Genomic DNA, 23,640 nt, shown 5'->3' with positions numbered 1-23,640 from the left:
CCATATTTGGAGCAATTGTTTTTTTATTGTTCGAATGTACTACAAATAATAAGAACATGAATTTATAAGTTGATGCAAACACTGTGACAAACATGTTTGTTATGCATCAAAATAGTCTGACACAGCAATACATACCCAACCAATTATATGACTTTGGGGTGGGGCTATCTACTTTTTACTACACTATTTACTTCCGTAGTAGGAAAAAAGAATACTATGGAAGTAAATAAGGTCCACGAACAGTTTGGTTGCAAACATTTCTTAAAATATCAAATTTTGTTTGTAACAACATAAGAGTGAGTAAATGATGACAGAATTTTCATTTTTGGATAAACTATCCCTTTAAGGTCTTAAGCATACTACAAACTTCCAGGCAGATGTGCTGAAACAAATTGGAGCTAAACGCTGCAGGACACCGGCCCTCCAGGACTGAGTTTGGGCACCCCTGGTTTAGAGGAAAGTTTGCATTTGTTGAAGCTAGTGTATTTAAAACTAAACACTTCACTTTTAAAAGCTTGACAAAATGCAAGGTAACGAAATGAGACATGAAAGGAGAAAAAGAGAAGTACTTAATTTTTATTCATGACACAATTTTATCTTTTTGGAAGTAAATGTAAATACAGTAAATGGCTGTAAATTACTGTAATCCTGTCCGAGTCTGCCACCAAAACAGCCCTGAACCGTCGAGGCATGGACTCCACTACACCTTCTATCAGAATCAGCATTCAGGCTTAGTTTATTCACTTTTTCTTTTTTACGTTTAAAGTTTAAATCCCATTTCTGAATTGTTTTATTAGCCTGTGATTTTTTGTTGATATATGATAAATAAAAATGACTTTCAAAAACTCTTCATGACTGTAGTTTCACAGTACAATGATACACAAATAAAACAAAATATGAATCTTAATGTGCATTTAACTATGACAATTGTCAATTTAAATTGATCTTATCATTTTTTTGAAGGTATGTTTAAAGCCAGATTAAGGCACATAAATGTCAAAATCTTTTAACACATGAGATCCTCAATGTCTAAAAAAAAACTTTCTTGATGATAAGCCAGAAATCATATTTTTACATTTTGGCAAATGCATTGCATTGTGCGTGCAAGCACTGGGTATTATGTTTATGGTTTCCTCTCAGATCCACAAGCAACCTGCCCACTTGAAAATTCACAAATGTGAGTTTTGCTGTGCTTGGTCCCTTTCTCGACAATAGGAAACATTGAGTGCATAAGACCATTATGGTCAGTTGGATTGTGATCATATAGGCTTATACAGCAGTGTGGTCACATACTTCTTTTTGTAGCGGTGTGTAGCGCTGAGAACCATTACGCCATCCTGTGAGGAGAGAAAACAGGCACAGTTATGATATCAATTTAGATACTTGGATATCACAAATTGTTCCTATAATCCACACTCATCCACACAGTTATTTCATCATATATACTTAAATCAATGTTTTTGTAAATGTGTCTGATGTGTTGTACTGAACCTTAATGGAAAGGGCGTAAAGGTGGTTGAGCATCACATGGTTTGGTTCAGGTAACAGGGTGGGGTCACACTGTAAACAACACACACAAAGAAACACAACACATTATTCAAAGTAATTGATGTCTAGAGTTGCCTAACAATTTCCAACCACAAACTTTTGTTATCGCTCTTAACCCAAAAATACCATCTGACATAAACGGCAATGCTAAATTTAGGTTGGGTTAACCTCCCCCACAGATGCACTGCTATCACCATCAAATACTGTAGCCAAAATTCTTCTTGTGGCAGGAGGAGGGACAAGGTCATTCCAGTTCTACTAAGTCCTTTTCACACAGACATTTTGGAAAATATGTGTCCCGGGATCATGTGATTTTGGTTTAATCACACTAGCTGCATTTCCATTACAGCAAAACCTTAGCATTACTTTCTAAAAATCGACAAAAAACTTTTGCAAAATGATGACTTTCCATTAACCGATGTCTAAAAAACTTCATTTTGTTTTCTCGCGATAAGTCATTCCAAAAACCATGGCGGTGGGTGTGTTTGGCATCATACACGCACGCAGACTGACATGCGCATGACATCAAAATACAGCAAGAGCAACTCGAAAGCATACAGAACAGTTGACTCCAGAATCGCTCTCATGGTATTTTGATGTCATGGGACACCTCCTCTGTCTGTCCGCCAGTCAAACATACCGTGACATTATTTAAAAAATAATCATGTGACTTTTACGCATGTCAGGTGACCACTAAATGCAGAAAAACTGTTTCCATTGCAGTTTTGTGACATCGTTCGAACTGCCTGAAAAACTAGAGCGTAAAAACTTTTTTGTGATATATTGGAATTTATGCGAAATTGACGTGTTTCATTGAGCGCATTTTCAATTCGCTATTACAATTTGCACAATTTTAAGGGTAATGGAAACGCAGTTAAAAATTTTGTTCATTCACACATGCCATAGTTGTAAAAAAAAATCTGTAAGCGTTCACACACATCCCATAAAGATCTGGCGAAAACATGTGACATCAGAGTGTGAAGTGTAATGGGACTAATCCCAAAAATAGCTATGTTTCCATTCCCCTGTTTTTATGCGCATTTTGAAATATCGCATCGAAACGAGTGATGGAAACCCTAAAATTTTAAATAAAAATCCCTTTATTTACAAAATGTTTTACACTCCCTCGAGGTGGTTGTTTTGTTTCAAAAAAGTTAATGTGAATAATTAACGCATAAATTCTGGCTAACGAAAAACCACTTATTGGCTGCTTCAGCTGATGGATTTGACAAGACCTACAAGGTTTATTCACGCAACTGCAAAATTTTAACACAATGGGTACATGGCTGAGAAATGGCAGCTGTCCAAAAGTAATTTTTTACAGTTTACTGACAAAGTGCACGGTAGCCACAGACCTATCGTTACAACTCTGGCTTCTGTTCAGGTTATTGCTTTGTTTTGTTTACTGCTGGTTATAAATTACCAATACCACTATTATTCACTCGAAGAACTGGATTGACATGCCCCTAATTTGCATTCGTCTTTGCAAAGTTTAAAAAGATTCACTTCACGTTTGGAATAGAAAGCCAGCTAATGTTACTAAGTTCCTATCTCAGGATCAGTCTGTTTGTGTTGGCAATTTTATAGATCAACATGTTGTGTGCATGGGGAACCTCAAGTCACAATACACACCTGAAACTAACTCTACATTCACACGGGACGAAAGCGCTAACACTTGACGGAAGGCTTGTCTGAAGCGTGGCCAATAACCAATCACAGTGGCCGCAACACATGCTTCAGTCTTACATAAACGTAATTGGCCGGCTCTACCTAGGTTATTTCCATAAGGTGATCTTGTGAGCAACGGCAGTGACCTGGCGCCGACGGATCAACAATTCAGTTTGGCAACGCATGAGGTTACCCATTAAAAGTGAATGGGAAGCGCCCCGTGTGAACGTACCGTAACAGCACCTCATCACTGCTCCCATATAAAACAGCAACATGAATCTTAAATATTGAGCCACATGTAAAATATGCAATAGCTGGGTTTCTATCCAAATGTGAAACAAATCCTTTTAAAATTCGCAAAAAAGACAAACAAACAAATAGTTGCATTTACATCAAGCGAATGATGTTGGTATTGGTAACCTAGTAACCAACAGGAAATAAAACAAGGCACACTTTGAAAATGGAGACGGGACTGCATGTAGTCATGATGGGGCAAGTTATTCATTTATTAGCAGTGCAGTTTGTAATTGCCAAACTGAATGCTGTGCACAGAAGAAGGAATGCAGCATTTTCGATGCAGGCACTAGCAGCAAGGGCATTAAGATCATGTCGAACCCCATATATGGTAAAGACAACAACAGCAGAAACAGCTAGATGGTCAGTCCCGTGCTTTTAATATTCGCTACATCTAAATTTATTGGTCAAATAATTCCATTACCCATTATTCGCATTAACTCTTTTTGCATAAGTCAAAAACCACCTCAGGCGAGTGTAAAAACATTTTTGCAAATTAAGGGATTTTTACTTTGCCATTTCCATCATTTGTTTTTGATGCGATACTTCAAAATGCGCATAATGTCATGGTGATAAAACATGGCTAGTGTTATTCAAAACACTTAAAGGAACAGTATGTAAGAAATTTATATCAATTAATCATAAAATGGCCCTGATATGTCACTAGAGACATTAAGAAATCATTTTCATTTCAAATACTTATATTACGGACAACAGTGGTCTGGCCAGGATATTGACATTTAAAAAGTGGAGTTGCAGCCCTCAACTGATCTTTATGTTGTCATGTTGTGTATTGGCCACCAGTTGTGTGATTGCAGTACCAGTTTTAGCCACAAGTTTTGTGATTGCAATACCAGTTTTGGCCACAATCGTACATAAGTGAAAGTGAAAGTGAAGTGAGTATTTGCCAATGTATGGTAACCCATACTTGGAATGTGACCTCTGCATTTAACCCATCCAGTGAACACACAAACACCCGGAGCAGTGGGCAGCTATCCCTGCAGCGCCCGGGGAGCAATTAGGGTTAAGGTGCCTTGCTCAAGGGCACCACAGTCGCAACCCGCCGGTCGTGAGCCTCGAACCGGCAACGCTCGGGTTACAAGCCCGACACTCTAACCACTAGGCTACAACTGCCCTTTAAAGAAACATAATGTTTCTTTAAACACTTATTAAATTGTGTGACTAAAGGTATGTTTAGTAAACTAGCAGTACTTACAGAGACTCCAGTATCTTTGTTAAGGAGCACCTGCAGCAGGTGTGGAGGGAGGATGGGAGGGGTGCGTAGTCTGTCTTCTGATTTGATGTAGGGATCCTGGTGGTATGGACCAGGAGGAGAACTAGACAAGTCTGAGAGTGTATACAGCGGGATTACAAGTAGTTTATTTAAGCTGCTTCACAGTAAAGTTTTATAGAATTTTGATGGCATTAAAGAATAGTTCACCCAAATATAAACATTAGAATTTGAGGTTACGTTGCGTAACAGATCCGAAAGCTAAATTCAAATATGCAGACAACGTCTAATCTTATGGTTTTCTCATGTCATACGATATGTATGTTTCTTCACGAAACACACATAAATTAAAAAGCTTGAGTGTGCTTGTTTACAACGCATCATTCGCTAAATAAACTTAAAATATGATTCGTTTTCTCTTTACTTTAGAAGACATTTATTAACCCAATAGAGTCATTTGGTGGATTGCTTTAATGATGGAAGGATGTGCTTTTTGAAGCTTCATCCTGTTAAACCCCATATAGGAAGATAACAAAATTATTTGTTGGTATTCAACGGAAGAAAGAATGTCACATCTAAGGGCGAGTACATGTTTGGGTGAGCTATTCTTTAAAACTGACGTCAAGTTACCTGACATTTCTGCAGATTTCTCAGAGTCTGTTTTCAGGGCATCGAATACCTCAAAGTCGGTTTTCCTCACTTTAACAAGATTATTCACCACACCTGACTTAGTGGTCACAATGGCCTAGAAAAACAACCATAATGAAACTTAATGGCAAGTCAAATTTATTATGCTGCATGCTGCATAAGATTACTTTTGAAAGTACAGTATAAAGTTTGCACACCTCCTTGGGATCTAATATCCAGTTTCCATCCACATAATATTTATACTGGTGCTCACCCTCCGGCAGATCAACGATTGCAACAAAATTATTATGACTGTAAAAAAAGAGAGAAGAAAACAATGAGGGGAAACAAAACATTGAACAAGTTATTTTTTATTCCCTTAAAACAAAACACATAAATAAGGACGTTTGACCACTGAAAAAAGTACATTATCTTAAGCAGGTTAAGTCATTAAAATATCACACAATAAGTGATTATTAACATTTAGAAACTAGATTAAAATGATTGTTATTCTTCCTACATAAAAAAAGAGGTAGAGATCTGTATGTGGTAATAAAGACTTCCTTGCATTTTTTGGTGTACACTGACCCCTAGAGACCCACTAGTCTTTTATTGAATTTTTACTTTTGTATATACAGTCATAAGCAAAAAATCGAAATACTGTGCTCTTCGTATTAAATGAATAAGAGGGTTAATTAATAAGTTGTTGTATGTGTTCCTGTGGCTCAATGGTTAGAGCATTGTGATAGCAATGCAAAGATTATATGTTTTGATAGAAGAAATGTACACATTAAAGTCACTAAAAGCGTCTGCCAAATGCATAACTGTAATGTAAATGAGATTTAATGCAGTAGTCTGCTGTGTTTTTGGCATTAACACAGCTATCTAAATCATCCTAACAATCTACTGTCTGTCAGCACTCACCTCTTAGTCAGGGGGATTTTACTGGCCCAGTTATTAAAGGAGCCAGACAAGTAGATCTCTTTTCCTTGACCGCTCCAACGGAAGACGGTGGGTATTTCCTCTGGTGGGACTTTAGTCTCTAATTCCTGATCTTGTTGCCAGGCTAGAAATTCCTGAAAGCAGGAAGGATGGATGATGTGTGAGTTATCTTAGCAATAAATAGAATAGGAGTCATCGACAGGCAGGAATTAACTTATGATCTGCTGACTTACTGGGCTGATGTAAAGGAATGGACTGGTAACTGACATCAACACATTCAATTACGCTTTAGTGACACCATGTCAGCGTGGGTTTACTCCGCATTCCTCACACAGGCCAAAAACATGCCGATTAGATGAATGGGAGATGCCAAATTTCCCCTCCCCCAACATATATACAGGTATGGATCAACTTGGGTATGGATTAACTAGTTCTCGCCACGAATACAGGGCTGATATTTTAAAATGTGGAAAATAACACCCAGTGGGCATGTCCAAACTCTTTAAGCTGTTTAAAACAAACTAGCTTTGTCTCAACCCTACTGAAAAGACCTGTTAAATTAAGATTAACTTGTGTATGGCTTAACTAGTTCTCTCCACAAATATAGCCATACATGCTGAAATGGCTGATGAAAAAATGTGGAAAATAAAACAAAGTTTGTGTCCAAACTTTTTTAACTACTTAAACTAAACTAGCTTTGTCTCAAACCTACTGAAAAAAAACCCCCGCTAAAACCAGCCTTATCTGTTTTAAGCTGGTCTCCAAGCCTGGTTTTAGCTGGTTAGGATGGTGTCGCAGGCTGGTTTTAGAGGGGTTTTGGTCACACTTTGTTAGCTGGTCAGGCTGGGAGATAAACTGACCCACCATCTTGATCATCTTAACTAGGCTGGGATGACCAGCTTAGCTAATCTTCCAGCCTGACCAGCTAAAAATATGTCAAAAGCTCTCTTAAACCAGCCTGCTACACCAGCTAAAACCGGGCTGGGAGACCAGCTAAAACCAGTCAACCAACCTGTGCTGGTTTTTAGCGGGGTTGTAACCACACCACTTTCAAGTCACCTTAGCATCGTCTGTTTGGAAGATGTCTCCATCCTCCACGCTGTCCAGCAAAATCTTGGGTCGAGCTCCATCTTTACCGGCTCGGATCTCTCGTCTGCTCGCTTTATCGCCCGCGCCGCCCCTGTCGCTGCTCGTGTTCCCCATGCTGATCCTTATTTACATGCATTGCCACGAGACAAAAGGGTACGAGACTTTGCATTATGATCAACAGCTTTAAACTTCCTTGTTTTAGAAAGATTTGTATTACGTACGTAATCGGTTGCAACAACTTAACGTTACTCAACGTGTAAAACATTTCCTAAACACTGCAAGCACAAGATAGGCTAACCTTTGACCGATGTTTACTAGCTATGTTTTGGTACTCATTCATCTAATATACCAATACCGACATATTTTAATACGATTTATTAACTTTAGATGATACATTAAGATCTATCATTAGAGTTAACAACATAAACAGCCACAAAGTGAACAAATTAGGTGTTTTGGGACATAACTTACTTAGAAATCGTTGTTTTTCCTGTACTTACGCGTAGGACTCGCCTACATAAACGACTGCAGTTTATCTCTGTTTCATGTCGGCCAGTGGTAGTTTCCCGTATGTTTAAACATCTTACCTCTGAAAACTTGATCTGCTCGCTGCCCGTACTCGTTTCCTTTCATTACGCCATTTTCACATTGTCTGGCAAAAAGGTTAAATGTTAAGCACACCTCTTCCGACTTCCCAGTAGGGACATTACCATAGACAAGTCCCACCGAGCAAAAACTCACTTTATTTAAAAAATCATATATATCATATATGTACATTAATAAAAATTTTTATCATATATATATATATATGATTTTTTAAATAAAGTGAGTTTTTGCTCGGTGGGACTTGTCTATGGTAATGTCCCTACTGGGAAGTCGGAAGAGGTGTGCTTAACATTTAACCTATAATATAGTGCGTAACCTGTTAAAAAAAAATTAATTAATGTACACACTGACATAAACATTTTCACAAAAACTAAGACATTCTTAAAAATGTGTATTTATTTGTATTATATTTTATTTATACTTTAGTATAAACTGGAGTAAAATGGCTATTTTATTTTTTTAAATTTCTATTTTGGTTTTGAACTTTACTATTAGATATAAAATTACAGTTCGTTCATTATAGTTAATAAAACAGCCTACTGTACTGTAGAATTATGTTGGCTTGACAAAGCCATATTGTTATTATGCAATAGTAATCTTTAGCATAGGATAATATATTATACTATACTACAATGTACTACACTTTACTACAGCAAATACTAATGCATATACTAGAGTAAATAAGTATATTACAGTATTTACATTTGGGAATGATACTGTTTTTAGTTTGATTAAAATATAATCTTTCACCATTATTTTTTTTATTATACGATCTTACTATATAATAATGATAACCCTAATAATAATAATAAAATAATAACAGTTATTATTATTACTTACTATTATTATTATTATTATAATCATCATGTCACAGGCCGGGGCAGACCCAAGGATAACTAAACAAGGTCACGCCCCTTCCTAGTTTCCACCTCGAGGAGGTTCCCAAGACCACCCCAATGACCAGACAGACAAGTATACTACTATTAAAATGACACTTTATTAAATATTTAAAAGGAAAGGGGGAAGGGCAATTTAAAAGCAACTCTTCTTCTGGTCTCCAGGACCACTTCAAGTGCAGCGGGGGCTAGAACTCCTTTTCCCAGAGGGACCCTGCTATCCGTGGCGCCCTCCGCTTCTCCTGGAGGCAAAACAGGAAAGTCTAATTAGTGCTGCGTTTGAAGTTTTCGTTGATACCTGTTCCTGTCACCGGTCTGAGGTATTTGTGTCCTTCTCTGCCCCTTAAGGTCCCTGGCGTCCTCTTCGGGCCGTGCCGGAGGAACCAGATAGATGAAGTCCACAGGCAAGGTGATCCAGACAGGGGTAAAGAGGTTTGTCTCACTGGGACCTTTGTGCTCCTCTTCGTAGCGTGCTGGGGATACACTGGGTCTTGGACGTTCCTCTTCACAGCGGGCTGGAAGGCACAGGTAAGCTGCACCACACGGGTAAGGTATTTCACACACAGGTAAGAGAGTTAATACACTGGGTCTTTTACGCTCCTCTTCACAGCGGCCTAAAAGGCAGAGGTAAGTTGCACCACACAGGTAAGGTATTTCACACACAGGTAAGAGGCTTAATACCCTGGGTCTTTTACGCTCCTCTTCACAGCGGCCTAAAAGGCAGAGGTAAGTTGCACCACACAGGTAAGGTATTGCACACACAACGGTAAGAGGGTTAATACACTGGGTCTTGTACGTTCCTCTTCACAGCGAGCTAGAAGACAGAGGTAGGCTGCATCACACAGATAAGGTGTTTCACACAAAGGTAAGAGGGTTAGTACACTGGGTCTTGTACGTTCCTTTTCACAGCGGCCTAAGAGGCAGAGGTAAGTTGCACCACACAGGTAAGGTATTTCACACACAGGTAAGAGGCTTAATACACTGGGTCTTTTACACTCCTCTTCACAGCGGCCTAAAAGGCAGAGGTAAGTTGCACCACACAGGTAAGGTATTGCACACAACGGTAAGAGGGTTAATACACTGGGTCTTGTACGTTCCTTTTCACAGCGAGCTAGAAGACGGAGGTAAGCTGCACCACACAGGTAAGATATTGCACACAAAGGTAAGAGAGTTAATACACTGGGTCTTGTACGTTCCTCTTCACAGCGGCCTAAAAGGCAGAGGTAAGTTGCACCACACAGGTAAGGTATTTCACACAAAGGTAAGAGAGTTAATACACTGGGTCTTGTACGTTCCTCTTCACAGCGGCCTAAAAGGCAGAGGTAAGTTGCACCACACAGGTAAGGTATTTCACACACAGGTAAGAGGCTTAATACCCTGGGTCTTTTACGCTCCTCTTCACAGCGGCCTAAAAGGCAGAGGTAAGTTGCACCACACAGGTAAGGTATTGCACACACAACGGTAAGAGGGTTAATACACTGGGTCTTGTACGTTCCTTTTCACAGCGAGCTAGAAGACAGAGGTAGGCTGCATCACACAGATAAGGTGTTTCACACAAAGGTAAGAGGGTTAGTACACTGGGTCTTGTACGTTCCTTTTCACAGCGGCCTAAGAGGCAGAGGTAAGTTGCACCACACAGGTAAGGTATTTCACACACAGGTAAGAGGCTTAATACACTGGGTCTTTTACACTCCTCTTCACAGCGGCCTAAAAGGCAGAGGTAAGTTGCACCACACAGGTAAGGTATTGCACACAACGGTAAGAGGGTTAATACACTGGGTCTTGTACGTTCCTTTTCACAGCGAGCTAGAAGACAGAGGTAGGCTGCATCACACAGATAAGGTGTTTCACACAAAGGTAAGAGAGTTAATACACTGGGTCTTGTACGTTCCTTTTCACAGCGGCCTAAGAGGCAGAGGTAAGCTGCATCACTCACAGGTAAGGTAATAAATGGTCGTCTTACCCAACACGTGTCCCGGGGGCAGCGGATCCACAAGGCGCCGGCTACACACAAGGGGGCGCCGGGTATGATGCGTACGGCCTGAACGCTTCCCTAGTTCCTTCCCCTCCACTCTGGTCCTGGGGGTACTGACTGGGGCGAACTCTCGACGAGGCTCCGTACGGAGATGATGGATACGTGTGCACTTGCACTACGGGATAACCCCCAGCGCCACACAGCAGGTGTCGTGCGTTTCTTTTACTCACACGGCCGCCCGCTAGGATTCCCTACTGCCCACGCTCGGGATGAGTGTAGATCACGGCTGACGCACCGGAGGTCCCACCTTACAGATTGATTCTCCTTCTACTGGGGTGACCACAACGCGCTGGTGTCCTCCCAAGGATACTCCTGGACTGAGGGAGGCACCTGGTTCTACCAACACAGCACACACAGCAATTCTTAGTGCACACACCCACAAAGTGAAGTCCAGACTCACCCACAGCAATTTTCACACGTTACGTGACTCCAAACAGGTGCTTAGCTCGACCAAGGTCCCTGAGAGGGGATTCGTTGGGTACAATTTCCGCACCAGAAAAAGGAGAGGATGGTAGTAGTGACCGCGGGACCTCTTCGTCGTATGGACTGCACCTCGCTCGGCTCGCCCACCCTGTACTCGTCCGGTGGGGCCGGTTGCTCGGTCAAGGAAACTTCCAAAACCTAATTTAGACACACAAGCTGGCAGCAAACATACTCCATACAACTGATGACAGTGGTAATCACGTGAAAGCGGGGGCGAACTCCGGGCAGAGATCTCCCACTCACCTAGATGTTAGTTCCCGGCTCACCTACTTTTTCTCTCCCCGTAAAGCCGCTATAAAGCACCACCCTCACAACCCACTTCGGGTACACCTCATTGCAAACACTAGCAGAGTTGTATGCGGTACTCACGTGCCCAGCTCTTCACAGATACTCTGTAACTCCCTCAGTAACACCATCAACGGCTCCCGCTTCCTTCCCTAAGGGAACAGTGTAAAGCACGTACACAGCTCTGCACAGCGGTAACCAAACGCACCAAAAAGCACCCCGTTTGAGTTTTCAATGGTCTTCTTATACTCTCCTTTCCCTCTTCATTATCCTATCAGCAATCGCTGCATTAATCGATCGCACCTGTGCATAGTATGGCCTGATTTCGCCCTCGGGGAAACCCCGGAAATTCCGGAGTTCAGAATCAGTCGTCCGGGCGGAACTTTTGGTTCCGCCCTCACGAATCGTCACCTGGTGACAATCATCATCATCATCATAGTTTAAAAGCTCTGGAATGATTTACCAACCGATGTCCGAGAATCAGACACAGTAGATAACTTTAAATCTAGACTTAAGACTTTTCTCTTTAACAAGGCATTCACATAATTTGTTTAGTAATGGTACTTCTCTCACAATAGCTAGCTTGTACAACCTAATAAATAAATAAATTAAAACCTTATTATCATCAACACTTCAAAGCATGGTAAATTTTATTAATATTCTTAAGAAATATGATGAAACTTTGATTTAGTAGACGGTTGAGTCTTAATTTGGCACGTTTGGTCTGGTTGCGATTTTGGCATTTTCCATGGTCTCGAGAATAGTATGTCATACAGAACCGTTTGTACGTTAGTATTAACGACGACAGTGGGGCTTCTGGCCTTAGTCAAACGAGTTTTTGTTACTGTTTTAAAGATTATATGTGGGCCCCATACAGATTCGCACTGGGCCCACAAATTTGCTAAATCCTCAACTATGGGTAATATACTTATGCCGCAATAGTTAGCCTGTCTGGAACCGAGCTGACTTAAACTACATCACTATGTGACACTTGCATTACATGTGACAAGCCCCTACGCTAATAGGATTTTGTTTCTCTCTCCCTGTCTCGTCCTCAATCCCGAGGACAATGAGGCAAACAGACCCAGTTCCGGTAAATGTGAAGGTCTGAACATCTCTGATTTACTAGCCGTCCTTTAATGTGATGCCCAGTTGATGCCTGACCAACGACCACCGGCAGAACCCGTTTAACCTACTTACTCCTAGGACTTTTTTTCCTCCTAGGGGGTTTTTCAACCCGGGGAGTCAGCCTTAATTGGCTTTACTTAGCACCCTCTTCTATACGTTACATTAGTAATACGCTCGCTTATAATGTTGATTCATAGCCGCAGCAAATTCTGCTGCTTATGCTATCTGTACTATGATTTTTCTGTGTTTTTCCCTGCTTCTATTAATGTAAAGCTGCTTTGAAACATTTACCAATTGTGAAAAGCGCTATATAAAATTGAATTGAATTTTAGACTGTTTGGCATTAAATGTTTTCTTTGATGGAATTAGCCAGCTGTGTTTAATTACATGTCTTACTAATAAACCCGTAAATATTTTTATTGCAATCCAGTATCACAGTGTCATTATATGACACCGGCAATAATCTCCTGAGGTAAATGGAGCTGTATCCAAAAGCAGTGAGAGGGACTACCAGTATGTGACTCTTTACTCTTGATGGTAACACCCAGTAAAACATTAGTAGTCATTAGTTAGTCATTTAGTCTGTCAGTTAGTTAGTCTGAAAGATGAGTACAATAAATATACACTACAGTAAAGTTGATTACAAACCTTACAAAAAATACCATTGCATATGTTCAGCTGTAGCAGAAACAGTTTGCTTTGATTCTTAAGTCTGGCAGATGATTTAGCTATATTTAACCTTAGCTGGCTATAATATTACATATCAGAATACAGGAAACTCCAAACGCTGCAGATTACATTGGATGTGAAAGAAATGGAAGTGGGTAGTCCACGAGAAAGACATCGATAGCTTGCTGTAATTCATAATAAAATAAGGCAGCCACTAATGCAATGATAAGTGAGTATTTATTGAGTCATTTCATACATTTAACATGTATTTTTTTCGGTAAAAAACTCTATCGCACTATAGACGGTTTCAGCGACAACATAAACAAATGGCTTTTGTGGCCCAAACTTTACTTCTGGAGACTTTTGCATAAAAACAATAACCTTTCAGAGTCCTTCCAGAGCAGATTATTTCTGATAACAAGCAAAATAAATAAGTAAATTACTGAGCTAACGTTACTGTGTAAAATTCATGTATACAATGTTAGTTACGAATCCTTGAATTCTTGACTGCGGGGATCCATGCTGGCCGTCTCTCCTCGTCTTTAGGAAACCGATTTCTTTTTATTTTTGACAAGGTATTTTTTCTAGAGGTCAGTTTAGCCACTAGCGACACTGATAAACAAACACAGACCGGAAGTTAACTTCGGACCAGGCGCGTAACCATGACAACATGCATGCGTCCTATGAAATCGTCTATAGTTATTTATACAATCACCCATACATCATTCCACAGGGTGTTTAAATTTTCTTTTCTGTAAAAGCATCCATTAGATGTTTGTATGAAAGCATCATTTCAATATTTATTAAAGGCGAACACAATTCACACCTCTGAAACTATACACGTGAACAAGATTTGAGGTGTCATTGTACACAACGTAGATGCAAATGTGTTGCCTGCAGAAAGACATGGCATCACTTGAAAATCTTTGAGATATTGTTACAAACTGGTATGAATAGTATGTTTTTTGTAGTCCTTTTGGCCATGCTTTTAGCAAATCAGACCTTTTAATACATTCCATTTCATAATATTGATTACTTATGAATCCAGGATGGTTCAAGCAAGTGGTGCCGCCACTACGAAACCACATTCTGGTGTGAGCTCACAGTGTCCTCCTGTTTGCACTGGAACAGATCAACATCAGATTGTTTTCTATTTTCACCATCAAATTGTGTGCTGTTAAGATAAAATGAGCAAAGAGGCAGATTAAATACCACATTTACATGGATGTACATAGCAAATATCAAATGAGCAAGCACATACATTATAAAAACATTAAGCATAAATTCTTAAACAAATGACATGCAGAAGAATACTGCTTAAGCAAAAGCTTTAATGCTTGTCGGTTGTGCAGATGAGTACCGTTGTAAAGTGTACAATGATGAAGACCATAATGATCAGCAGGCCAATAAGTAGAGAGGCAATTCCCATGTGAAGAGCCTTCCTCCCCAGCCGCTGAGCTCCTTCATAGTCTTCGGTATCATAACTGCTTTGAGACTGACAAAGACAGAGAGTGAATAAGAAAGAGAGAGATAATTGCATTTTGGCAAAATAATTGGCACATTTTATAAAAAAGGTGCAAAACATTGCCTGTAACCTAAATAAAAAAACACTTTTTATTTAACAAACACTCAAAAAAAACCAAACAAAAAAACATGCTGGGTTATTTTCAACCCAACATTGGGTCAAAATGGGACGAGCTTAGCCATTGGGTTAAATTTACTTCAGAAAATATTTATATTTGACAAAACAATGGGTTAGAATAACGCATTTTGGGTTGAAACAACCCAGTGCAAAATGTATTTTACAATGTACATCCCATGGGGTTGGGTTTGATCCTTTTTGACCCAACTTGGGTTGAAAATACCTCAGCATTTTTAGAGTTAATGGTCAAACTAATAGAAACCTTTATTGTTTTTATTTCTTTTTGTTTTATATATATGGATGGTTTCCCAGACAGGGCTTATCCTAGTCCCAGACTAAAATGCACGTTTCAGCTGCTTTAGTTTAAAAACATCTCGCATTGACACACCTTAACATATATATCGCTGTTGTTTTGTCTTAAGGTGCACATCTGTAGGGGCGGTTTCCCGGACAGGGATTCGACTAGTCTTTGACTAAAATAAATTTAAGATCTGTCCAACCTGAAAACAATTTGAACTGACATATTTTAAAATATACCAGTGCCCTTTGTTTTGCCTTAAAATGCACACAAGTAATGTTTAGTAAGGGATGTTTGTTAAAACTAGTTATATTTCCTAATTACACTAAGGCCTAGTCTTGGTTTAAGCTAATCTCTGTCCGGGAAACCACCCTCTTATGTTTTTGTAAGGTTCGCTTGTAAAAACTACTATATGGGTGGTTTCCCAGACAGCTTATCTTAAACAAGGACTAGACCTTAGTTCAATTAGGAAATATAACTTTTAACAAACATGTCTTACTAAAAACATTACTTGTGTGTATTTTGAGCCAAAACAAAGGGCATTGCTGTATTTTATTTAAGATATGTCAGAGCAAGCTGTTTTCAGTTTTCAGTGCGTCCATCCTTCACAAAATAAATCCAAACGCCTCCAGGATGATAAACAAAGGTCTTCTGAAGGTAATCCGCGCGGGGTTGTTGTAGAAATATCCATATTTAAAACTTTATTAACTAAAATAACTACCTTCCGATAGCACCGCCATCTTAGTCGCGTCCGCATTCAGGATGAGAGCTTACGCAGCCTACAGAGGCTACTCTGCTGTTGCTCTGTGCCCCCGCCCTCCGAATTTGTCATACGTCACTAAGAAAAGTGCGTACACTACGCTAATACTCTCTCCTGAATACAGAGGAGTCTAAGATGGTGGCGTTACCGGAAGGTAGTTATTTTCGGTTAATAAAGTTTTAAATATGGATATTTCTACAACAACACCGCGCGGATTACCCTCAGAAGACCTTTGTTTATCATCCTGGAGCCGTTTGGATTTAATTTGTGAAGGATGGACGCACTTTTTTGGACTTGAAGGTCGTGGACTATGGGTGGACCCCGTAACATTACATTTAATCAACTGAAAGATCTAAAACATTTTCTAAAATATCCGAAAATGTGTTTGTCTGAAAAACGATGGACATATGAAACTCGGACAGCTTGGGGGTGAGTAAATCATGGGTTTAATATCATTTTTGGCCGAACTATCCCTTTAATATCTTAATATAACTATTGGCCTAGTCCTGGATTTAATCTAAACCCTGTCCAGGAAACTTCCCTATAAGGTTTGCAACTGGCAACGCAGCTTACAAAATGTCTAAATTCAGTACAAAAGACTGTTCACATTTGGACACATTTGGACACACTGTTCACATTTGGACAGTAACACATTTGGAAATTTTAGTTTAGGTGTAAATGTTCTTTTGTAATTAATATAATATACTTTTTAACTATCACTAATATTTTACCATTTTCCATAAATTACAGAAAAATACTTATTTAGATTTCTTTGTTTCTTTAAAAAAAACTAGAAGACACTAAACTGTGCTATATTTTTTAAAAGTATTAATCCTGATTATAAAGTTTATTTCAGTGATATAAACTCTTAGAACGCGGATGTGTTAAAAACAACACATTAGTTTTAAATCAACACATGTATTAAAACTACACATTTTGTGTTACTTTTAAAACAACTTGTGTTTTATTTTAACACAAAATCAGCACAAAATGGCACATAATGTTTTAAAAGCATAACACAAAACGATGTGTTAAAAATTAACACAGTGTATAATCTTAGGATTTACACATCTTTGTGCGTTACGCTTTTAACAGATTATGTGTAATTTTAACACATTATGTGTCATTTTGTGTTGATTTTGTGTTAGAATAAAACACATGTTGTGTTTAAAGTAACACAAAATGTGTTGTTTCAATAATAAGACAGGGATGTGTGGATTCCAGGACAACGCATTTAGTGTGTTGCCCCAGAATCAACACTAATGTGTTGTTTTTAAACATCCGTTCTAAGAGTGTATAAAAAGCTTTATTTTAAAAAGCACTTTTAGCATTTAATATCAGTGACAAGGTACGAAATGAAAACTAGACCTCTGTACAGTACATAACTCAGGCAGCGATGAATGGTGTAGTGATAATACCAGCAGCCCTCTTAATAAAATCAGACAGAAAACTGAGATCTATAGATCACTGGCACTAAATCATATTTACCGGAAGACAAAGATGATCTGGCTTCACTAACATTTCTCTGTACTTCTTTCACATACGGCCTTTAACAAAGAAGGTCTGCATGAAAGCAGGTGGTCTAAAAGCAAACATGCACTCATGAAGATAAACATCTTCTTAACTTGCGTATAGCAGTGATGCATTTACATTTACGCATTTGGCAGATGCTTTTATCCAAAGAGACTTACAATGCATTCAAGCTATACATTTTTCATCAGTATATCTGTTCCCTTCGCGCTACGAGAACATAGCAACATGCAAAAAGCCCCCACTGTGTCAGGGGGCAATAAGCTGGGTTGCGTGATTTGTAATGCTCATCTCACGGCCCTTGCTTTGGCAGCCGCAGCTGCTGTAATCACCTTTATTGAGGGCGAGATGCCAACACAGGAGTCAACCTGAAACCAGAGGTGTTGCTCTCCACAGCAAGCCCTTGCACTTTGCTCCATTGAGACCTGAATCTAGATTGGGTTTAGCATTTGAAAGCCACAGATTGATTGTTGAGTGGGGGGTATGATGGGAATCGACAGCTGGTAAACGTGATTGATCGTGTTTGTATCACAGGCTGTGGCATGAATCACTGTAACTTTATGTAAATGACTACCAACTCACAAGTGTTAAATATTAAGATATTGTTTTGCATTATGCTAGTAAACATTAATGTGTGATTTTGTGTTAAAGAAACATCACAAGTTGTATTAAAAGTAACACAAATGTGTTGTTCCAATAATTACACAGAGATGTTAGGGATAACACATTTACTAAACTAACACATATTGTGTGGTTTTTAATACAACCAGGAGGCCGTCTTAAGCAGGTTCGGGAGGAATTTTTTTAAAATTACAATATATATATATATATATATATATATATATATATATATATATATATATATATATATATGTAATATTAGGGCTGTACAACAATAACAAAACTAAATAGACAGATAGATAGATAAATAAATAATAAATGTGATTTTATTTATGTAATGTATTTTTTATACATTTTGTTAATTTATGCGAATGATATTTGTAGTTAGTTTATGTGATGAATGTTAGTGGTTAGTATGTTTTCCCACAGTAGTGTTTAAAAAAGCCTTTAGATTATTAATAACATTATAATTATTATTATTAATGCTGAATGATAACCACTATAATGATTTATTTATACAATGGCATATTTCTAGTTTGGTATTGATGGAGGGATACTGATGTTAAAAATGTTACAGCCACATGTAGGCCTATATAAAGAAATATATAGCCACAAACTGATATACTGATAAATATATATAAACACAGATATGAAATATAATATACTGACATTTAAAAAAAGCAAGTAGTTAGTTGTGCATGTGAGTTTCACATGCTGAGGTCAAGGTGTGAAAATATGGGTGTTAACCACTGAAAAAACTTTCCTCTTCATCTATTTTAAAAACCATTGGTTAGGAAAGACAGCCTGAGAAACTTCATGAGCAAAAAACTTGTTGTATGTAAAAAAAAAAATCATATCATAAGTTATTCTCATAATCTACATGTCTCGTGCAAGCATGTTACCAGACAGCAGTATGAATGTTTACGAATGTCAGTAGGGGAAAAGTGTGTATGAGAAGTGTGTGAGAGTGTATGCAGTTTTCTTGCATGTATGGGAGTGCCACAATGCACTGCACAGATACCCGAAGCCTGTCTATTCATAACACTTATATGTCTGGCTGAACCATTAGTACATTAGGATCAGTCAGTTTTCAAAGCCACAAGCATCACACACTCTGAAGGACTGTAAACCCGCAAGTACAAAACAACTGACAAAACACTTTACCCTACTCAATATTTGGGCACCGCAGCTGTTTATGTTCACCAAAGTGTTAGTGCCCACTTTAGACACATACAGTAATACGGATGTAACGTTCATTTAAATGTTTTACCTTATTTGTAAATCCTAAATAACATAAATATTTGTACTTGCTACTTACCATCAACGAAAAAACCAATGCCACAATGTTGATAGGCCACGCAGGGCAAAAGCAGGTGAATATAGTCAGAAAAATGTAATTCCTTAACGGTGGAGGCCCTTGCGACTCAGCATTCATTACAAAACTGTCACTAATACTTCCATCTATAGAGCGGGTTGACTTTTCATCCGACTGCTGGACACCAGAACTCATGATGCGAAACGGACCAGGAGACTCTGTGGTAGCTTCGGAAGATGCAGTGATGTTGAACATTTACTTGAGGTCTGAGATCAGGATACTGAATGGACAGCAGGAGGAGAAATAAGAAGCCGGGGATGTCAGATGATTGAGTAAGAGTGAGAAGCAATGGATGAGAAGATGAGTGAGTCATATATGGCTTATGACATAATTACCACTGGGGCTGAACACTATCCTACTCTACAGAGGGAAAGAGGAGAGTGAGAGAGACTAAGAGAGGGAGAGAGAGAGAGAGAGGGAAGACATAAAGGCTATGTACTGTAAGATGTAAGAGGAGAGGCAAGTATAGAAAAAACAAGGTCTGTCTACTTGCCCATCTTACCATTATCTGTCAAAGGGAGAGAAGTGAGTGTTAATGTTACAACTTATAAAGCCATATGGATAATGGCCCCAAAATCACATTACAAGGCTGCCAAGAAATGCGCACTGGCAATATTCCCACGACTTTCTGTGTGGTGGGAGGAGAACAGCGAAACCCAGAGGATAAACGCTGTATCACACTTATTGATCAATATAACGAAAAAGCAAATCCGGCCCTTCTTCAATACATAAGCTTAATTAAACAAAAAAATACGTTTTATTAAAAGGAAAAAAAAGCAAGTTAATAAGATAAAGAGAAATATATGTATATAACAAAGTTAATTAAGTGTGAAGACAAATAAAGAGTAGCCCATGTAAAGATGAACAGGATACGTAACATCACACAGGAAACGGATCAAGCTCTGCCTCTGCAAACGTGTGAAACCAACTGCTTGAGTAGTTTAGATAAAATGAAAAGTAATTTTGCTTTCTTCATAATCATCTCTATTACAGGTATGTATTGTCTCTTTTTTATTATTTTTCGAATTAATATTGTTTGTATTGTTCGTACGATAAGATGACACGTCTGTCATCTGTGCTTTTTTAGGTCATATCCCTGTATTTGGACTATCTGTTCACCAAACACCTTTGAACATAAACACATCTGAGGAGGCAAATGTGAGCATTAATTGTCACATTGAATCAGATACAAAAACGCACAGACTGATGGTTTTGTGGTTAAAAAATAATCTCACAGAAATGCTCCGTGAAATATTTAATACTTCTGAATCTGAACATCGATTATATAGTGGAAATGTAAGCGTCACTTCGACACTTCATCTGCATTCACTACAGCCTATTCATACTGGTGTTTATTACTGCAAAATAACGCAAGATGTACCCACACTTACAACTGTATACGGAAAGGGGACACGTGTATATATTGGTGAGCTTTACATTTGTTTTGATAGCATTTTTATTCTAAAGTATGTTTACAGCTTGCGTAATAACCAGCTACTCAAAATGTACGTCCCGTAGTGAATAGTTCAACAGATGTCACAGTGACCACTTCAGCTCCCTCGGAGAGCACAGTGATGATATCGTCACTGTCAGTTTTGGGAATTCTCGTCCTGATTTTCTGCATTGCCTTTGTCATCCACATACAATACAAAAGTAAGTACAATTGTACAATTTATATATAGCCTACAGTAGACTATAGGTCTACATGATTTGTGTTTGACATGTGACATTTAAGCTTTACTGTTTAGGTTCAATTTAGTCTACATACAAATACACTGTTAAGTAAATTAACTGTACTGTTTTAGTTAATTTAAGTATTTTGTTTTTACAGAACAGCAAACAAGTGACCTTAGAGCAAGAGATGCCCTAGTAAGTGCCATTATTTATTTATTAACTTGTTCATTATAATGGGTCAAATTGTTTTTGTTTTGAACTCTCAACCCCTAAATGTGTGCACGCTGTGCAAAATGTTGAATTGTTCCTACAACATCTAGAGGTTGCTCAAAGGCTTTAAATATTTCCGAAATACAAAATACCATTTAAAAACACACAACACACATAAAACTTGCTTCTTGGAGGGTAACTTTGTTTCAGTTATTTCAGTCTCTTCTGATCCAATTAACCATTTAGTGGACTTGCTTTGTGTTGCTTCAGCCATTGTCTCAGTGTATATTGTCTATTTGTTGAAAGACATATCACAAATAAAACAGGAGTTTTAATTGCATGGAGCATGGTCAAAAAGGTCCATTGCTGCTATAAGTATGTATTATTAAACAATACTACATGCTAGCACAAAGTATCACATAATACGCAAATGTGTTAAACTTCAAGGGGCGGTTTCCCAGGCAGGGATTAGACTAGTTCTTGACTAAAATAAATTTAAGAGCTGTCCAAACTAAAAACAACTTGCACTGACATATCTTAAAATATATCAGTGGCCTTTGTTTTGCCTCAAAATGCCCACCGGTAATGTTTTAGGTATAAGGAATGTTTGTTTAAACTAGTTATATTTTCAAATTAAACTAAGGCCTAGTGCTGATTTAAGATAATCTCTGTCTAGGAAACCACCCTCAAAGGTCTTGAGCAACCTCTAAATATCAATTAATTTTGAAAATATTGTTGCCTATTTTTTTTATTTAAACATATTGGTGGGGTGAGAGCATGAACTTTTAAAAGTTGAAAAATAAGGACCACCCTTTTGTTCATGATAAAGGATAAGAAGTAACTATTTCATTTACAGGTGGATGCAATTGGACGACAAAGTCCTGTCATTTCTGAAACTTCTGTTATTTATGCTGCAATATCCATTCAAAAAAACCAAGAGGGTGTAAAAACAAGAAACAAGGTATTTTACATTCTTTAAGTGATGCTTAGTTTAAATAATTTAATTTCCACATAAGGTCAGTTTTATTTTGCGCATTAACATAACCAGTTTTATATTAATGTTACCAAATGTAATGAGGACATTATGACTTCTTGTTTTTCAGAACTGTGAAGCTCAGCTATCTGCCACAGTATCCTGTACTGAAGTGACTTACTCTCAAGTCCACATAAAGAGTCAACTAAAGGATGAAGGGTGATTTTCTGGACCATCATTTTAATTTGTCTGAATCTTGTTAACTGTAACCTTCTAATAGTTTGATCAGATAAAATAATAGATTAATAAAGATATTAGTTTGTTTATCTTGAATTTCAAAGTTCTGTCTTGTTTTAAGCAGAAATGTCTTCATGATGCAGCAATTCTTGTTTTCTCATCAGTGTAGGACTGGAGATTCACCCACTCAGTCAAGAAATTACTGAATACGAAATGTTGAATAAACACACAGTCAATAGCAATAAATGTACAACTCCATGTAATGGCAGTATTGCTTAGCGGCCCACAGCATCTTTATCTTTCTGTTAAGTGCACTTACAAATAATAGATTTCAAATTAACATAAAATGGCAATAACACTGCGAGGGTTCATTTAGTAAGAAGTGTGTTGGTTACTGTATGCTTAATATGAATAAAATGTTTTCAAATTGTGTAGTTAAGTTGTATTTGCAATGCATGATTTTAAGATTCTTTTATTATTTAATGTAGTCATATTAATCGACAGCAATGCAATAAGCATACTGTAAAAGTAGCTGAAAGGAAAACAGGGTAGGCCTAGCAAAACAGCAATTGCAAAACGCTTGAACAAGCTGTTTCACCCTAAAATAATTATTTCATTTAATTGTAGTTTATTTTAAATACACATATACTGAAGTACACATTTTTATGTGGTAAGTGATTATGTTACTTTCATTAGTAAAGGGAATCAATAACAGATTGTTTGTGGGAGAGTCTTCATGCGGTAAAGCAACAGGTGAATAAAAATACCAAAACAAATCAAGTCACTGCAAACTGATTAAAGTTATATAGAAGTTCTCAA

At 38.1% G+C, this 23,640-nt stretch overlaps 3 protein-coding genes across 6 annotated transcripts; 1 reads left to right on the top strand and 2 right to left on the bottom strand.

The window, feature by feature from the left end:
* Window positions 1–556: 556 nt before the first annotated feature.
* Window positions 557–8,140, bottom strand: prkab1b (protein kinase, AMP-activated, beta 1 non-catalytic subunit, b). Of its 4 annotated transcripts, none has more exons than XM_065247405.1 (8): window positions 7,987–8,140; window positions 7,370–7,520; window positions 6,293–6,480; window positions 5,587–5,680; window positions 5,372–5,486; window positions 4,727–4,857; window positions 1,492–1,560; window positions 557–1,337 (listed from the first exon to the last, which is right to left on the bottom strand). In XM_065247405.1, exons 2-8 carry the CDS (start codon window positions 7,511–7,513, stop codon window positions 1,260–1,262), a joined length of 819 nt encoding a protein of 272 aa, XP_065103477.1. In that variant the 5' UTR covers window positions 7,514–7,520; window positions 7,987–8,140; the 3' UTR covers window positions 557–1,259. The 4 variants fall into 4 exon arrangements, with proteins under 4 accessions (XP_065103477.1, XP_065103479.1, XP_073672343.1 ...); XM_065247407.1 differs by having other exon boundaries at window positions 6,293–6,444; XM_073816242.1 differs by having other exon boundaries at window positions 7,900–8,047.
* A 5,597-nt stretch (window positions 8,141–13,737) lies between these two features.
* Window positions 13,738–20,073, bottom strand: LOC135730064 (transmembrane protein 233). Its single transcript, XM_065247948.2, has 3 exons — window positions 19,671–20,073; window positions 14,862–14,996; window positions 13,738–14,675 (listed from the first exon to the last, which is right to left on the bottom strand). The coding sequence occupies exons 1-3, from the start codon at window positions 19,920–19,922 to the stop codon at window positions 14,664–14,666; spliced, it is 399 nt and encodes a 132-aa protein (XP_065104020.1). The 5' UTR covers window positions 19,923–20,073; the 3' UTR covers window positions 13,738–14,663.
* Window positions 20,074–20,634: 561 nt separating this feature from the next.
* tmigd2 (transmembrane and immunoglobulin domain containing 2) lies at window positions 20,635–23,205 on the top strand. The gene is made up of 6 exons (XM_065247947.2): window positions 20,635–20,720; window positions 20,815–21,153; window positions 21,246–21,380; window positions 21,559–21,596; window positions 22,468–22,572; window positions 22,715–23,205. The coding sequence occupies exons 1-6, from the start codon at window positions 20,678–20,680 to the stop codon at window positions 22,805–22,807; spliced, it is 753 nt and encodes a 250-aa protein (XP_065104019.1). The 5' UTR covers window positions 20,635–20,677; the 3' UTR covers window positions 22,808–23,205.
* Window positions 23,206–23,640: the final 435 nt, after the last annotated feature.

The sequence above is a fragment of the Paramisgurnus dabryanus genome, chromosome 11 (assembly GCF_030506205.2).
Source record: "Paramisgurnus dabryanus chromosome 11, PD_genome_1.1, whole genome shotgun sequence".
Lineage (NCBI taxonomy): Eukaryota > Metazoa > Chordata > Actinopteri > Cypriniformes > Cobitidae > Paramisgurnus > Paramisgurnus dabryanus.
The sequence above is the reverse complement of the archived record's forward strand: the minus strand, read 5'-3'. Positions and strand labels throughout refer to the sequence as shown.

Bases quoted from the DNA above. Each gene is read 5' to 3' on its own strand.
- tmigd2 (XM_065247947.2), top strand. From the start codon at position 20,678: ATGAAAAGTAATTTTGCTTTCTTCATAATCATCTCTATTACAG. The intron at 21,154-21,245 runs GTGAGCTTTACA...TACGTCCCGTAG, and splicing joins GGGGACACGTGTATATATTG to TGAATAGTTCAACAGATGTC. The intron at 21,381-21,558 runs GTAAGTACAATT...TTGTTTTTACAG, and splicing joins CATCCACATACAATACAAAA to AACAGCAAACAAGTGACCTT.
- LOC135730064 (XM_065247948.2), bottom strand. From the start codon at position 19,922: ATGTTCAACATCACTGCATCTTCCGAAGCTACCACAGAGTCTCCTGGT. The intron at 14,997-19,670 runs GTAAGTAGCAAG...TGTCTTTGTCAG, and splicing joins CATTGGTTTTTTCGTTGATG to TCTCAAAGCAGTTATGATAC.
- prkab1b (XM_065247405.1), bottom strand. From the start codon at position 7,513: ATGGGGAACACGAGCAGCGACAGGGGCGGCGCGGGCGATAAAGCGAGC. The intron at 5,487-5,586 runs GTGTGCAAACTT...TTGTTTTTCTAG, and splicing joins GGATATTAGATCCCAAGGAG to GCCATTGTGACCACTAAGTC. The intron at 1,338-1,491 runs GTTCAGTACAAC...CTCTCCTCACAG, and splicing joins TTTACGCCCTTTCCATTAAG to GATGGCGTAATGGTTCTCAG.